Source organism: Zingiber officinale, chromosome 11A (assembly GCF_018446385.1).
Source record: "Zingiber officinale cultivar Zhangliang chromosome 11A, Zo_v1.1, whole genome shotgun sequence".
Taxonomy (NCBI): domain Eukaryota; kingdom Viridiplantae; phylum Streptophyta; class Magnoliopsida; order Zingiberales; family Zingiberaceae; genus Zingiber; species Zingiber officinale.
In genome coordinates, this window is record NC_056006.1 from 81,533,417 (window position 1) to 81,551,261 (window position 17,845).

Genomic DNA, 17,845 nt, shown 5'->3' on the forward strand with positions numbered 1-17,845 from the left:
CAACTTTAATCTGCCATGTAATATGTTTTCCTTTGGGCCGATATATTTTGGTATTATCTGAATAAAATAAATTCTATTCCATAGTTGTAGGTTATCTTAAACATATATCTTGCATAAAAGTAACTTTCCTTTTGACCGATTACTCTTAGCATAGATATACGTCTATCAATATAAAATGCACTAAACCTACCTAAGGCCGGTGTCTTCCTTTGGGCCGACACGATAGTTCAACTTAGTAGCATGTTATGTAGATAAATCCAAAAAATCCTAAGAACTTTAACCAAACATATAACCATTTAATCAATCTTAATAATCCAAAATTAAATTTATTAATCAATTATTATCATATAATAATCGATTGATTTTATCTAATCAATTATCATAATTAATTAAAAAGTCTATATATATATATATATATAATCTTAAGAAGCTACAGCGTCCTTTAAGTTCTTTGATTAAATCATTAATTAAATTCCTTCTAATTGATTTTAATGATTGCATCATGCATGAAACATTATTTAATGCAATATAAATTATTCTTTTAATACCATTTAATCAATTATTTTAATACCATTTAACCCTATTCAGGTTGTTGTTGCATACAGAAAAATCAATTTATTCGATTGAAAATAAATTTCAATCGATTAGCAATTTAGTCAATTCTCATGTAAGAAAAGAATTAGAATTGTAAACAAAATTAATATTATTTAACGAAGAAAACATTCTTGATCGATCTAAACAAATCTTAATCGATCAAAGCAAATCTAAGAACCATCTTACTCAATTGATGTTGTCACAACTTAAGGTTGATAATCGATTAAATTTTTTTTAATCGATTGAGGTAGTTTAATCGATTGGTTGATCAATCAGAAATCAATTCTTTATTCGATTCCATCATCTTAATCGATTAACCAATCGATTGGTGCCAACTCAATTGATTAACTAATTGGTTGACACCAATTGATTACGGATGGTTCTGTTCGCTAATTTTGAGTTGGTAATCGATTGACCAAACAAGCCAATTGATTGAATCATCATGCTTTTGACATAAAAATTAAGTTAAACACAACGATTCTTCCACCGTTCTTTGTGTTCTCACAAAACTACAAGAAACATGGGAAAGCAAGTCTTTTCTAGTTTTTCTTATATGATTTTTGACGATCAATAAATTAGGAAAACTTAATCTAGCATATAAATAATAAATCAAAGAAAAACATATACTATATTGTCATGAAAATAAGAAGAAACGGAGTCTTGACTCTGATACCAATTGATAGAACTTGTAAAATCTAAACCGCATGGATTTTAAGAACCATATAAGAATTCACATATAGGAAATATAGGAACATATGAGCATGGATCTAGTTTCAACAATTAATCATGACACAACAACATAAAGAAATAACCAGAGATAAAGGAACTTGATTGAAGAGACATCCTTGTCTTTTGCATCGTCTAGAAATAAACCCTGGGGAAGAAGAAGAAGAGGAAAGGAAGCAAAAAGAAGGTCTTCCAAGGTGCTTAAGGTTAACAGCGCCAAAAAACTCAAGGTCTAATGGGGAACCATGAGTTGTGTCAAGATGATGCCCTAAACCCTTGGGGGTCAACCCTATATATAATGGACATCTATTATCTGCTCATAAATGATAATAGATGCGGGACTATAGGTTCTACATATATAAGGTCTACATCCAACAACCAAAATTAAAAAAAAACCTAAGTTAGATCATATTAATGGGTTTGGTTTGTACTCATATCACCAACATGATTTCAGCTCAAATTTGATAATTTCGAATACAAATAGAATATTTTCGAGTTAGCTTGAAAAGCTAACGAACCACCTCAATTCATTTGTACCCCTAGTCTTTGTTGGGTCACTTCGGGAGCTAGAAGGGGGGAGGTGGGGGGTGATTAGCTCCATTCGCTTGGTCGATGAGTTGTTGCAGTGGAAAACACTCAAGCAAAAGCTAGCGCCAAAATTTATTTGGTATCCATCTCAAATAAGGTGACTAATCCAATGATCTGGTCATTTCTCACACATCTACTATTAAAACACTTCTTCTCAGAAATACTCCGGAGGTGGACAAACCTTATACAAGACTCCAATACACTAAGAAGAAACGGAGAAGCTAATTTAAACAAATCTTACAAGATTTGCAACATTGAAATCCTAGCTTGCTCCTTCTTGCTTGTCCACCTCTTGATCAACTTGAAAATGCAACAACACTTCCCTCTAACTCTTCAAGAAATTTAGTGAATTGGAGAGAATCGGTGAAGAAAATGGGAACAGAGAAGTTGCTGCAATAGTGCTTGCGTCCACCTTTTTCTTTGGCTCTTCGGGCGCATTAATCAATTAAGAATCTCCTTAATCGACTACCACATTAGCAAACTGCATAATGAATATTTTTCTAAAGCTTCATCGATTATGCATGCCTAATCGACTAGCCTGATCGATTAGGCATGCTTTTGTTTGAGCGAGCATGTCTTGTAGGCGATTAAGCAACCTTGATTAATTGATTACCAAAGCTTTTGTGCATTCACGAATTCCTGGCTTAAGCGATTAATCTAATCGCTTAAGCCAAGCTGAAACTCACTGTGCTTCACGAAATTCTGGCTTAAGCGATCAAGTTGATCGCTTACCGATCTTAAGTGATTAGAGCAATCGCTTAAGCTATGGTAATCGATTATCCTAATCGATTACCAAACCCTAATTTTCAAACTTAAGTCTAGGGTTCCTTCACCAAACATCCGGTCAACCGTGACCTATTGGGACTCGTCTTTACCTAGCATCCGGTCAACCTTGACTTACTAGGACTTCTTTACTAAGTGTCCGATCAATCTTTTGACTCACTTGGGCTTTTCTCCTCGTGCCAAGTGTTCGGTCAACCTTGGCCCACTTGGACTTTCCACCTCATGCCAAGTGTCCGGTCCTTCATGACCCACTTGGACTTCCAATCACTAGGTGTCCAATTAACCATTGACCCACCTGAACTTTCAACTTCCTAGCTTCACTCACCAGGACTTCCTCACTGCCTAACTTCACTCACTAGGGCTTTTCACCTGACTTCACTTACTAGGACTTTTCATCACCTACTTGACTCTTCTTCACATCGAATTGGTCAACCTTAACCAATCTCCCTAAATGGATAATTGCATTTGCAATCTCTATGTATTGTCAAACATGAAACCTCAAACATCAAGACTCAAGCTTAAGCCAACTCAAGTTTAGTTAAACTGGTCAACCTTGACCTAGGAAAATTACACCAATAATCCCCCCTTTTTGATGTTTGACAATACGTTTAAGTTTGACTAATCCCAGAGCCTCAACTTCTTCTTCATGCCAAAGCATGAATGAGGATTTTCTTCATTCTCCCCCTTAACATAAGGGTCTCACAATCTCCCCCTATGAATATAGAGAATTTTCTAACTTAAACCCTACATTCTCCCTCTTTGGCATACATCAAAAACTCTTCTTCTTAAGAGTTATCTCATGTTGTTCACAATCTCACTTGTTATTCACAATATCACCATGAAGGTCTCATACCCTTTATTGTACCCAATGCTTACCCTAGAGCATACTTCCATTATAGAATGCTCATCCTAGAGCAATCACTCATTACAATGAAGATTTCTAATCTTCCATTGTTTTTTAATTCTCAACCTTGAGCATGCATAACAATGAAGGTTTCCACCTTCCATTGTTCCATTGCTTACAAATAAAATGTAAAACATGCTTTTAAGGAATAACATCCCCTCAAAACATGTTCTAATTTTCTACCATTGCACTAATAATGATTTAAAATTCCTAAACATTTAGAAATCCCAAAATTTGAAGTTTTGAGGTTCAAAATTTAAATTTGAAACTTACTCATCATAAACTTCAACTTAGTCTTCTTTTAACCAAACCTTTCTTGTTTCAACAAGAAAACTATCCTTAAATGCTTATCCACTTCCTAGGGTTAGGAATAGTTAACAAGACTAAACATGACTTAATCAACTTAAATAAACTTTTTAAGCTGAAATTAGGGCCTTAAATGCTTAAACAAAGCTCTTAATCACTTAAGCCCAACACTAATTAATTAGAGTTGGGATTTAATCAATTACCGAGTGTTAATCGATTGCTCTAATTGATTAACCTTCTTAATTGATCACAATGATCGATTCCATGAGCCACTATGATCACGGGAATTCACCTTAATTGATTGACTGAATCGATTAAGCTTGTGTAATCGATTGCCCTAATTGATTACAATTTCTGAATTTCTGAAATTAATTTCGGCCTAAATTCAGAAATGTATAAATAATTCTATAAAATTTTAAAAATCATGAAAATTCATATAGACATTATTTATGTCATATAGTATCATAAAAAAAATAATTTTATAAGAAAATACATCCCATTTTCAAAGTTGACACAAAGTTGACATAAAATTAAAAACTCTTACAAACTTTAATGTTTCTTCTAAATTTGTGTCTAACTATACAATGGTGATTCCTATCAAAAGGTAGCCTTCACCAAGATTTTCCAAAATCATTTTGAAATGATTTTCAATACCAATTTTCAACCATGTTCCTTGGGCTAAATGCATATGACTTGTACACTAGCTTTTCCAATGATTGGATAACAAATAATCTATGTGTTTTGATGAATTTAAATTCAAAAAAATGCACTAAATCGACATCTTGAGTTATAGCCTTCAGTAGTTAGGACAATGTCCAGGTTTCTTTTCTAATCTATATAATTGGGACCAGTAAGTTTGTTCTCTTTCAGTATAATAGCCAGTGGGTTGAAAGTCATCCTAAGAATCATAAAATAAACTTTTGGTCAAGACTCTAAATTTAGAATAATATTGATTCCTCAAACAATATTATTTAAATTTACTAACACCTCAAAACACCGTGAATTTTGTATGCCACGTTAGTGTGGACGTATACAAATTCATCATTTATAAGAGGAGGTTTACCCATTAATTTTATTATCTTGTCATCCTAACTTTATGACAAATAAAATCAATAGTTGGTTTTCCTTTGGTCTCAAATAATAGCAGTCACTCCGTTGGGGAGGATACTATTAAATACACCTAAGTGTATACCATTACTTGATACTTAGTCCATTAAATAGGATTGTGCCCCTTCAGTTGGAGAAGATCACACGCTCTTAAATAATTTCCTATAACCATTTATAAAGGAAGTTTGATCTAGTGATTCGTAAACAAACTCATCCGTTGTGGAAGGAGGCACTCAGAGCCAACACGCAAGTTTGTTCCGGTTCTCCTGTACAAAAATTTTGTACAAGTCCTGAACCTTTCCTAACAACCTATTATGTTCTTTAGAAATTAAATTTGGAATCGCAAACAGAACTTAACATTATTGATTCTAAATTTAACTTATCTGTTCTTAGAGGTTTAGACTTGGATCGCAAACGATGCTTACATTATTAATCCAAATCCACCTATGTTACAAATTTGATTAAATATTTATTTCAGTGATTGGCTTTCAGGTTAAACATAGCAAGGTACTAGGCCTTCTTGGGTATGAGATCATCCACCACTTCCTAGACAAAGCTTTTCAACGAAATTCAATATTTAATTTCATTACAGTAACCCTAGGTTTAACCATTAAGAATAATTGAATCACAAGATCGAAAAACAAAAGAAACACAAAGTCGAATCATAAATCTAAATAGTAGAATCGTTAGCCTCTTGTATTTGGTATTTCAAGATCTAAACAAAAGAACAAACTAGTTATGATGCGGAAACTAATAACTAGTTATACCTTTTGTAGCTTATAGACCTCAGGATCTTCTATCATATTCCTCTTCTTATCTCGGATGTCGTGTGGACAACTATCTACCAAGACGAGAATCCACCCAAACCTCCTTCTTCTCCTTGCAAGTTTCGGCCACCAACAACCTCCTTGAGATGAAGAACTTTGGCCACCAACCAAGCTCCAAGGGATGTTAAAAAACAAAGCCCCCTTTCTCTCCTTCATCTTCTCAAAAAATCGTACCAAAATCTCCCAAGACTAGATGCAGGCCACCAAAGAAGAAGAGAAGAGGAAGATAGAGATGGCCGCCACCACCAAGGAATAGAAGAGGAATAATAGATGTGTTGTTATGTGGTGAGGCACCTCTACCTCTCTTTTATATTCCTTGGTCAACAAGAAAAGTTTTAAACATAATTAAAACTTTATTTCCTTATTTTTTTAATGACTAATAAGGAAAATTTAATTAAAATTTCCTCTTAATCCATCTTGTGTAAGTCCCAAAAAAGTTTTAAACAAAAAAAAAATATATTTATTTCATTTTAAAATTAAAATTTCTTTAAATTTTGGTTATAAAAGGAAACTTTTATAAATTAAAATCTCTCTATTAAAACATGTGGATAATTACAAAAAGGAAAGTTTTCTACAAAATTAAAATCTTCCTTTTAACTACAAATAAGGAAATATATCAAACCTTTCTATTAATCCTTTGTAGAAACTATAAAAGGAAAAATTTAATTTTAAAACTCTTTTAAATCATATAAGGAAATATTTTAAAATTAAAATCCTTTTATTTATGTGTGGCCACATACTTACAGACTGACCTACTATGATCCCTTCTAACTAACTCTGGTCTCCAAGCTAGGCTGACCACCTTAAGTGGGTAAGAAGTTGTATAAGACTTTATAAATAAGAGGCTACGGGTGGAGAGAGGAGGAATTTGTTTGGTCTCCTCGATGAACTTGAGCTCCGTGGCTTAGCCAACACCCAACTCAAGTTCATCAATAATAACTCATACCACTAAAGAGTTATTATTGAACTACCGCACCAATCTCATATTACTATATAAGCTCCTTCTTATCATGAGTGTGTTAATCTCCCTGTGTTTAAGATATCGAATGTCCACTAATTAAATGAGTTACTGACAATTCACTTAATTAATATCTAGCTCCAAGAGTAGTACCACTCAACCTTGTCGTCATGTCGGACTAAGTCCACTTGTAGGGTTTACATGATAATTCTAATGAGCTCCTCTTAAGGACATCATCAACCTAGATTCCTAGGGCACAGTTTCCTTCTATAATCAACAACACAACTATAAATAATATTATTTCCCAACTTATCGGGCCTATTGATTTATCGAACTAAATCACACCCTTTGATAAATTAAAGAAATAAATATTAAATATATGCGCTTGTTATTATATCAGGATTAAGGCTTTTACTTCATAATAACAAGATCTTATTCTTTTGTGATCGGTATAAAAAAAGGTAGATCCGCTACATAGCGGCCCCCTAGTGCCAGCACCGCGGATGGAGGGAGGTTCATGCGGTACACGGGCCATGGCGCGCGGGGTAAACCCGGTCGTGAGTTCTGAGCCGACCCTGGCCGTATGCGCCGAGAGAATACCATCGCTTGCAAATGCAGCATTGCATGCAGTGATCGATTAAAAACTGGCCAATGGTCATTGTACGCCGGGTGTACTGGTGTATTTATAATCAGATAGCTAATACCCAAATTACTTTCGACTGTTCGATTGTTTTGTTCTCTCAGTGCAGTGGTGAGCTCTTGTTTATAATTTATAAGGAGCTGATAACATGATCTTGTGTGTGTGACACCACACACCGTATTATACAATATAAATTAAATTGAAACGACTTCTATGTGGCGTATAAATGCGCATTTATTAGTGATTCTTTGTTTTGAAATAAATGTTGCAAAAGCTAGGCTTTTGGTGCTCTGGCTTTAACGATCTCCACCTTATGCTAAAAGACTATCATGCATGTGGCGCCATACATCTGATTCTCATTCCTTCAACATGTCGTCCAGCTTTCGCTAGAAGGAGCCTTAGTGAAAAGGATACTGCTTGAGATGTCTATTTGATCACGATCTTAGCGACAATAACTTCTCCATAAGCTTTCTGATGTCTACCGTGTCGGTGGTATGAGCTACATGTGTTTACTCGCCTTATGGGCTGGTGGTTCCTTAAATTTTGCTCTTGCTATTATCACAATTAATTATGATGATTTTGGGCAAACCAAATCACATCTAAATCGTATGAGTTCCTAAGCCTCGGCTATTTGGGCGCCTCAGGCTGCCCGGCGTGCACTCGACTTCCGTGGTTGAGTGCGAAGCAGCATTACCTTGTGCTCCTCCATTGTCCACCCCTAAAGTAAACACATAGCTTTGATGTAGACTTACTATTGTCCTATATCGTTGGAAGTCAGTGTAACCCACACGTGAAATCATCATCTGGTCGCTTATAAACAACAATAGATCTTTAGTCCTTCCTTCTTCTATCTGATATATACTTTATTCTTTAGAGTAGTGAGTTGAGTCCACTGATATTTATTAACCATGCGCAAAACAAATATCTCTGCTCTGCAATATAGCATATAATATACAAACTTGACTTTGAATCCTTGTCTCTCTCTTGATCTTTTTAAAGATACCCATACTAGAGTGTAAAACCTTTCTTGAGTCTTGCATGCTAAAAGCGAAGCTAGGATTGTATCGATGAAGCTATGATATAGCTTGGGATAATACCTTTTTCATCGCGATCCTTATTACTTTGATCCTCCCAAGAATATAGCGTAGTTCTCCCCAAGTCTTCTCTAACATTGATTACGTACCTTTACTTTCCGGCCACTTCCAAACTTGATATTGGCTCTAACAACAATCATGTCATGTGTCACGAGTAAAGTAAAATACCACCACATTACCATTGCTTCTTCAGATACACAGACTCATCTGAAGATCATTATTGGAACTAAATGGGTCTTAAAAAATAAGTTAAATCAAAAGGGAGAAGTCATAAAGAAGACGCACACTTTCCTTATTTTTCAGATATTTCATTTGAATGAAACTTTGCTCTTTGTCTGTGCTGAGCCTCACGTAAGTTTCCCATCGACCTCAAGGTAAATCCAGGAAGTGCAAATGGGCTATGAGGGATGGCCCAACACCACGAGTGGTTCGACTGCTGTAGGCATTTATTTACGCTACGTGAGAATCAAACACTCATTGCTTGGGAAACCAGTGTGTCTGATTACCATCGCACCAAGCCCCGGGGGCATTATAACATGATGCACTGGCAACTTCATACTCTAAGTTGGTGAAATTTGCAACATTTAAATCAAATCCAAAGCCAAAGTTAATGGAAACACTGTAACGGCTCACTTCATTAATAAAAAAAAAAATCTAAACCAAATAATTTCTCCATATTGCAAATTTCAAAATCCTCTCCATGAAGACAGTTATGCATTATTCATTCATACAACTATTAATACCTACCAAACCACATGATCACATGCAAGAAAAGGAGGAACCATCAATATACAAAAAGATTAGTAGCTGCCTTTATACCACATTCTAAAGACAAAAAAAAAGTGCACTGAATTGGGAGGAAATGAATGCTGTTTTTAGTGATTTTCAAGCAAAGGCATTATTTAAATGTAAAATTGACTGATCTTCTTTGGTGTATCATCTTTAAAATAACAATCATTGACCATAGTGAAATAGAAAGTAAATTATTATTCAATATCGCAACCACTGGCAACTATATTTATCTGGATCTATGCTCATCCATATAAAGGTCATTACTATCAATTTTATTTACACAGGCCCACAGTATAAGGAACAAGGAAGATCAAGAAGCTTATGTACTTACTGCCCAATTTGGTAGCAGTGCCAGGATTGTAGGAGAAAGTCCATGATACATTCCTCTAACTCCTTCTCTTTTAATTATCTCTTCTAGGCTTGAAATGATAATGCCTCCTAATTTGAGCGAAAGAAATCAATTGCTTGGCATTTCCGAGTAATGCATTTGCTGGATAAAAGGCAAATGATAATATAATTCAAATAGGAGTAGCTGGTTTTTTTATTGATCAACCAGATTAAGAGAATACAAATTGGAAGAGAAACTATTAAATGGAGTGGCAATAAAGACTAATTCAGAGAATGGAAGGTAACATGATAATTTGTAAACTGCAGGAAATCATGGAAGGTGCATACTTTTAATCTATGTAGATTATGTCAATAACATAATCTTGTGTGGCCATAAACCTATCTAGATACTCATTCTTGTTAACTGTTGTCCTTAAAAGAGGCAAAGGCAAACACAATTTATTAGGACAAACTATACTTGATCTCGTAATATAAATTCTTAGTATATACTAATATCTCTATGTTTCTAACACTTAACAAGTTAGTGCCTTGAAACCCATCATCATGCAGTGTTTGCCCCAACAATTTGAAGACAACTACATGGATCTTGTCCCTTCTATCATATAATTTACAAATGTCCTGATTAATAATTCATAGATGTTTCATAAGAAAGCCTACATCAAATCGATGATATAAATGCCTTCCATATTCATTACAATAATCAATGGTTGTTCACAATACCAAATATAGCAAAATCACATAAAGAACTTTGATGTGCCTATCCTTAAAATGGATTTGGCTTGAGACATCCAAATAAAATAGATTGGATACGTGTTTCACATACTTTGTTCTGTACCTAAGCTAGGAAGAAGTATCTAGTGAGCAGCAGCTGAAAGGCACAGAGAGGATGCTTATTCACAGGCTTTTGAAGCAAATCTAGACTTGCTTGTACATCAGTTCTAAGAGAGCCTTGAGAGGATAAGTGCATCTATACAGGATTTTGAGCATATTTTTATTTGATTTTTATGTAGCATTTTCTTCGATTACAAAAGTTTATTTTTTATCCGCGGATAGGGTGAAAAACAAACCTCCTAAATTTGTGTTCTAGTTCATTTTGCAGATGTTTTGTTGGTTTCCATCTTATCTTCATTTACGGATGTCTATCCTAAATGCATTCCGTATTCCAGGAATACCATAATCTTCTATCCAATATAGAGAGATTTTTGGTGATGATTGAAACGGTATCTCTAAAAGAGGAATGTAAGATACACAGTATCCTAGTTGGTGATGACAAAACGACCTCAATCCCAAGAATATGTTTATGATATGAACTCATTTATATTGCAACAGAACAAATTTATTCAACTGCTAACTAGTCAATATTATTTTTGACAAGAAACTCTATCAGTGTTTAAAAAGAAGGAACAATAACAGAGAAACCCAAACAGAAAACATCAGTGTATACCCCGGCGAGAAGACTCTGCGAGCGTGGGCAATCCATGCACCTGGAGCCTGGTCTTGATCACGTCCAGCGGGCAGACAAACGTGGCCGCAATCATCCCTGTCATCAATCTCCCTCTTAAACGAAACAAGCAACAAAAGAGACCAAAATAACTACAAGAAACCTAATTGCAAACCCTCACAAGACGGTCAGACATCAAACCCTAAACTCACAAACAAAAAGAAGGAAACATAACAGTTTTTTGCAATCAAGAGCCACACTTGCATATTCTAATAAGGAAAATATAGCATCATAATGTGAAATCGCTCCAAAAAATACCAAAAAGAAAACTTAAAATTAGGAACAAAGAAAAGGAAATAACCAGCGGAGGCCCCAGCGAAGGCATTGCAGAGGAGTTCGCGAGGTGTTGGCTGGTGGAATTCACCAGGCATGATGGTCGAACTTTCGACGTAGCGATCGGCACAAGATTTCAATTCGCTGCACCAGAACGAAGATTCTGCTCTAGAAGACAAGATTTAACCAACTCACGGAGCGAAATTCCACGGATTTTCTTTCACCGCAGCGGATGAAACAGATTGAAGGCTTGAAATCAACCAAGGTTTTGGCTAGCGTACGTGACGCCGCGGAGAAGAGGAGACGAAATTCGTGAGTTTTTTGATCGGGGAAAAAATGACGCAGCCTCTCGTTCAGGAGGAACTTCAAGTGGCTGTCATAAGTCGTAACATAACATGAAAATTAAAAGTAAAATTAAATTTTTAAAAAATTGTCACCTATTTTTAACCTAAATTACTAAATAGTTACTTAGTAGTTTTATGATTTTTATTTTTTAGAAAGTAATAAAAATAAATGATATTGAAGTTACAAATTCAGAAATAAATTATTTTTTATATTAAAAAAACAGAATATAAATTTTCAAAAATATATAATTCTTTTAGTCAAACATGGTACATTATTATTTTAAGGAATCTATATTTTCAAAAATATATAATACTTTTAGTCAAACATGGTACATTATTATTTTAAAGAATTTATTTAATGTACATTTATCTTTGTTGATGGAGGGAGAAAAAAACTAAAAATTTGATTGTGAGGCATAAGATCGTTACTCTTCTCCTAGTGTATCACTCGTCCCATGATAGTTAAAGGTGAAATTTATCATCCCAATGGTCCCAAAAATTTATACTTTTACGATGGAGATAAATCATAGTGATTAAGATGAAAAGCTTATTATTGACGGTGGAATGGAGTAGGAGGAGAGAATGAGAAAGGCTTGAATAATTACGAGAGCACGTAGAGATTTGCTTTATTAAGAAGATATTTAGGAGTTATAGGTGAGGCGTCCTTTAAGGAAAAAAAAAACAATATAGGGCGTCCTATTAAAGGAAATAAAATTTAGAGGCACCCTTAATTTTTTTAATTCCCACTGAGCACCCTGTACTTTTTAATTACTAAAAAACTGTCCATGAAAAAAAAAAAACTCAAATTTCCTTCTCTTCAAACTCTCCTATTTCCATATTAATCTTTGAGATTTGATCTTTTTCTTTATTCCCTTAAATGTTTCACCACTTTACTGCAATCCTATAAGTGAAGTTTTAGAAGTTCGATGTTAATATTTTGAAAATAAAATCAATTTGACTCATTTTCAAAATCCTAACTAAAATTATATATCGCCTATAAATTGATTAATTATCCCAATTTTTACTCGGAATTTAGATAGGAGATAACAAAATAATACAAAGAAAAAACCTGTTGTCATTATATAAACTCTCATTAACACGTAGAGATTTCAGATTTAATGTAAAATAAATCTTCATATTATTTTATATACTAATCTATTGAAGTGAAAGATGATAACGTACATTCAAGACGGTCCAATATATATCATAAGTCCCCTGATTAAATACATACATATAAATTACGAAGAATATTTTACTATAATACTTTTTATACGAAAAGATACTGTGACAATATTCTAAATTGCCCTGTGTCTAAGTTTTGAGGTCATCCATTCAATCAAACCTGGACCACTTGGTCCCATTCTCGCTTGTCTCGATCAAGCACACGTTAGAATTCCGATAAAAAACAAATTTTTTTTTTACCATGTATCCAATTTTACCATCCGATTAATTCCGATGTCACATTCACTATTAATTTAATCAACGTAAGAATTGAACCTGATGACCCATCTGACCTCTTAGCATCACACTCAGCCATGGGGCAAATAGGTAGTCACGCACAAGATAGTTATCGAGCTTCCTGCAGCTTTCATTGAATTTTCCCCAATGATAATTTCCACATCAGATCCATTGAGGATAGACCACATCTGGGCTCCCACCATGACCGGGACATTAAGTTTACATGTATCATGCACAAGTTAATTAAGATTGTATTGTATGGATTGAACCAAATCTAAAGCGAAAGGGCTGTCATTCATTCATTCTAGTTGTTATTAACTCGAACAAACAGAAGGATTTGACTATATATCCACTGGATCGAAGATCGCTAGCTAGCTGCTTAATTAATTAATTCCAAGTCTTCTCCGTCTCGATTTTAAATAATGCCAACAAACGAAGTAACGAACAGTGCTGTTCCCATTTTTGCTCTACAACTACAAGCTAAGCTGCCTTTCAGATCGGTCATGGATAAAACAACGAGCTGCACCGGAATTAGGAAGGTAGCAGAGAATAGAAGAGGCAAGTGAGGGCGGGCGTCGTCGTTAATTCCTGGATCATTTTTGCCTCGCGAACGCAAAAATCTACTGCGGGCCGGGGATGGGAAGCGGCGCTGCCAGCGTGGACTTGGATGCGACTCTGGGGGCGGAGTCTGCGGCTGGGAGGAATTCCAAGCTGCCTTCGTCGCGGTACAAGGGCGTCGTGCCGCAGCCCAACGGCCGCTGGGGCGCGCAGATCTACGAGCGGCACCAGCGCGTCTGGCTCGGCACCTTCGCGGAAGAGGCGGAGGCCGCGCGCGCCTACGACGCGGCGGCGCAGCGCTTCCGGGGCCGCGACGCCGTCACCAACTTCGCTCCGGCCTCGGCGGGGGACGAGGAGGGAGCGCTGGTGCTGGAATTTCTGGCCGCTCACTCCAAGGCGGAGATCGTGGACATGCTGCGGAATCACACGTACCAGGACGAGCTGCGGCAGAGCAAGCGCGCCGGCGGCGGCGGCGGCGCCGCCTTTGGGGGCTGCAGGCGGTCGCTGAGCTACCACGAGACGGCGCGCGAGATGCTGTTCGAGAAGGAGGTGACGCCGAGCGACGTGGGGAAGCTGAACCGGCTGGTGATCCCGAAGCAACACGCGGAGAAGCACTTCCCGTTGCGGAGCGGGACGGAAGAGGCGTGCAAGGGGGTGCTGCTCAACTTTGAGGACGCCGGCGGGAGGGTGTGGCGCTTCCGGTACTCCTACTGGAACAGCAGCCAGAGCTATGTGCTGACCAAAGGGTGGATCCGGTTCGTGAAGGAGAAGAACCTTAAGCCAGGCGACGTCATCAGGTTCTGGCAATCCACCGGGCCAGAGAAGCAGTTGTACATCGACCGCGGCGACGCACAGTCGCCGGTGAGGCTGTTCGGAGTGAACATATTGGAGGGACAGGCAGGTGGAGAGGGGAGCAAAGGAGGCGATGGATCGGTTCTATAGGCCGGTGCCGCCGCCATTCTTGCTGATCATCAAGATTCAAGAAGCTAAGCTAATTAAGCGTGTACGTATACCCTTAATTGGTAGCTAGCTAGCTGGATGATACCACTCTTCCTTTCCCTCTCAAGCTCTAGATATTTTCTTTGCTAATTTAATTCTCTCTCTGTATTATAGGCGAGCAAATTGTTTGATTGGCTTCGCAAAGAAGCATTTCAATTTATAAAATTCGAATTGGAAAGAGTTAATTAAGTCGATTATATAACTTGTTGCTCAACGATCTTGGCTTAACTAATATATAGGCTTAGCTTCTTTTCAATTTGTTACAAGAATCACCATATGTTGTGTTACGTTCGAGATGCATGATTTAAGCCACGCCAATTTGATTTTGTAGTCAAACCCTAAGGTAGATCTTAATTTCGATCGAGAATTAATGATATGCTTTATTGTTAATGACCTATACATGGCACTGGATAAATTATATCATAGATAGCATTGATCATGTATAATCGATCGACACTGACATAGTACTACAGTGCGTAGGACTCCAGAGTATTCAAGCAAAGAACACTGCATTAATTAGATTAAGCTAAGCATCGTTGCGACAAAAGATAAATTGCATAGTACTCTTGAAAAAGGATCAGAAGATGATAGAAAAGCAGGGTAGTGAAAGAAAGGTTTCGATCGATAGATGCAGATTCAATTGTGTAATAATTAGTTTATTAGAAGAAGGTATATATTAATTGCCAAAATTATATATACTTGTGTGTTCAGAAACTTTAGTGGTCTATTATATATGATAATAAGAACCTTTAGCTGAAATGTTTGTTATTATATTCTTTGCTTGTTGAGTTTTTTATATATAGATAATGTGTGGTTATACGATAGATGTACGTACTCCATATATATTCTTGGCCGGTGAATATATCTTTATTATTATCGTATATATATATTGTGGTTAAAGAAAAGAATGATAAGCATATGTTTGTTGCAAGAAAGCATTCAAATTAAAGCACTACTGTTACAGTGACACAACATAATCAAGTCAAGTTTCGACAGGAAAATAAAGGGTCCAGCAATTTTTATTGTTCTAATTTGAGGCAGAAGGAAGACTCTCTAGACAAAAGATAATGTTAGGTTAATTGAGGTCAATATTGTTTAGTGATCCTATTTGAAATCGGACTCAGACGGAAGTAGATGGAGATGGCATTAATGTTGACGGAGATGTGACTTTGACGCACCATATATACGCATGTCTCAAAAGCTAACCCCCACGTGGAACTCTAAGGTCTATAGTATGAGGACTGGTAGTACCTGAACTCTGCACACACTCAGATAAGCACTCGGAGTGTTAGAGACAAAAAAATCAGGGAAAAAGTCTTCGGCGCAGGTCCTCCGACGTTCAACTCAAGTCCTTTTTCTCCGGAAGAACAGTGTACGATGGAAAAAATACTGTTGAAGATGAATACGTATGTATGTGTACCGGGCTAATGAAGAGGACATCCCTTTTTATATGACGTTGCATATTTTCAGAGTCTGCCGGTTGTCAGAGAATGTCGAATCTCAGGGTCTGCTGAGTAAGAGAGGATGTACGGTGGCCTCCTATTGGTGGAAGGAAGGTTCCATTCGCAGGTAATAACAGACCACTGGATATTCTCTGGCGTATGACAGTTATTCTCTGACAAGAGGTTACAATTCCCTGACATTGTTGTCGCTTAGCGCTTTCCGTCCCATCCGAGTTCAGCTACAGACAGCTCAGGATGTCTGCTCAGAGGCACACCAAGATTGAGTCTTGATGTAAGGGATGAGTTGTGGTGAACTGATCGAATTTTATCTGAGACTATGGCGAAGGACTCATCCTTCACGCCTTCACTGTTGAAGAGCTGGTCGGGAGTTGTCTTGGTAAAAGTAACAGGACCCCTTATAAAGTCTGAGCTGGGGAAATTTGATCAGTCGGGGGCAGGTTAGGAACTAGTCCAAACTGTATCTTATGTCTTAGATCTAGGGACTTACCCTAATTGTGACCGACCAGAAATTATGTAGCTGATGACGTGGGGCGGTTTAACTCCTTTCTTCTTTTGACTATTGACTGCCACGTCTCCTTGACTTTTGAGTGCTACATCACCTTAATTTTTAATTGCGTCTCCTTAACTACTGACCTCCCGACCTTATCCTTTACACATCGTGTTACTTATGATCCATGATGATTTGATTTTGTATATATGTTGTAATATTATTGCATGCTAGACCAACACTGAGCATAGGGGGATCTCAAGTGCTTAGGTTTTCCTTTTCTTAATAAAGAAACATATAAATTCAATGTAGGATTTTGTGAGACATTAATATAATTGTAATTAAGTGAAAAAAAATAAATTCAGTTAGTCCTTGAATAATTAATTTGATTTTATAAAATTTTTTATCAGTCATCAGGATAAATCGGAAAGTACTCACGATGATAGATCCAAAAGTCCAATATCTTTTAATTGTATGATCCATTTAGAGAAATTTTTTTTAAGGAGTGAAAAAGCACCACAATGAGTTGCTAATCTAATTGTAATTTGTCCATAATATTGCATATATGCATGCGATCTTATTATGTATCCGGATTAGCAATTAATTTATTTATTTTTCTTTTTATTTTCTTCAAGTGAATCCCTATATATGTTTTTCTTTTAATATTGTTTCATACATCTTTTCCTTGCTTTTGTAATATTTGCTAATGAATTGCCAGTAATATGCTATACATTTTTCGAGGGTGATTTATTATAATCTAAAATATAATAGTTTTTTTTAAAGAGAGAGATATTTTTCATTAAAATTGCCCACTTATTCTGAAAGGAAAAAAAAGACAAACCTTGCAATTATTAGACTTGTCCAAATACAACAAATATTATAATCTCATAAATAATATTATCGATATGGACTTTTAGATTTTTAATTAATTATTTCATAGGAAAATGATTATCATAATTACATTTCTTTTTGCCTTTTTTTTTTTGGAAAACGACTTAAATATTTTTTAGTTATATAACGTGCTGTTTTTGTTCATATAGGATGAGATACGCATGTATATATATTTAAGAAAATTCCAGAAAAACCTAAAAGTTA

General features: G+C 36.2%; 2 protein-coding genes across 5 annotated transcripts in view; one reads left to right on the forward strand and one right to left on the reverse strand.

Annotated features, from left to right (window-relative positions):
* Positions 1-11,795, reverse strand: part of LOC122031157 (nicotinamide adenine dinucleotide transporter 1, chloroplastic-like) — a 58,074-nt gene extending 46,279 nt beyond the window's left edge. For 3 of the 4 annotated variants that reach the window (XM_042590265.1, XM_042590263.1, XM_042590261.1), the window contains exons 1-3: positions 11,470-11,795; positions 11,112-11,207; positions 9,651-9,757 (exon numbers count right to left, since the gene is read on the reverse strand). In XM_042590265.1, the coding sequence (XP_042446199.1) occupies positions 9,651-9,757; positions 11,112-11,207; positions 11,470-11,539 (273 nt within the window). In that variant the 5' untranslated portion in view covers positions 11,540-11,795. Of the gene's footprint in view, positions 1-9,650; positions 9,810-11,111; positions 11,208-11,469 lie in introns of all 4 variants that reach the window. The other variant, XM_042590267.1, reaches the window with a different exon arrangement.
* A 1,815-nt stretch (positions 11,796-13,610) lies between these two features.
* Positions 13,611-14,980, forward strand: LOC122032784 (AP2/ERF and B3 domain-containing transcription repressor TEM1-like). The gene has a single exon (XM_042592093.1). It carries the CDS (start codon positions 13,880-13,882, stop codon positions 14,741-14,743), a length of 864 nt encoding a protein of 287 aa, XP_042448027.1. The 5' UTR covers positions 13,611-13,879; the 3' UTR covers positions 14,744-14,980.
* Positions 14,981-17,845: the final 2,865 nt, after the last annotated feature.

What these genes read in the sequence shown, in the direction of transcription:
- LOC122032784 (XM_042592093.1), top strand. Translation starts at nt 13,880, where the DNA reads ATGGGAAGCGGCGCTGCCAGCGTGGACTTGGATGCGACTCTGGGGGCG.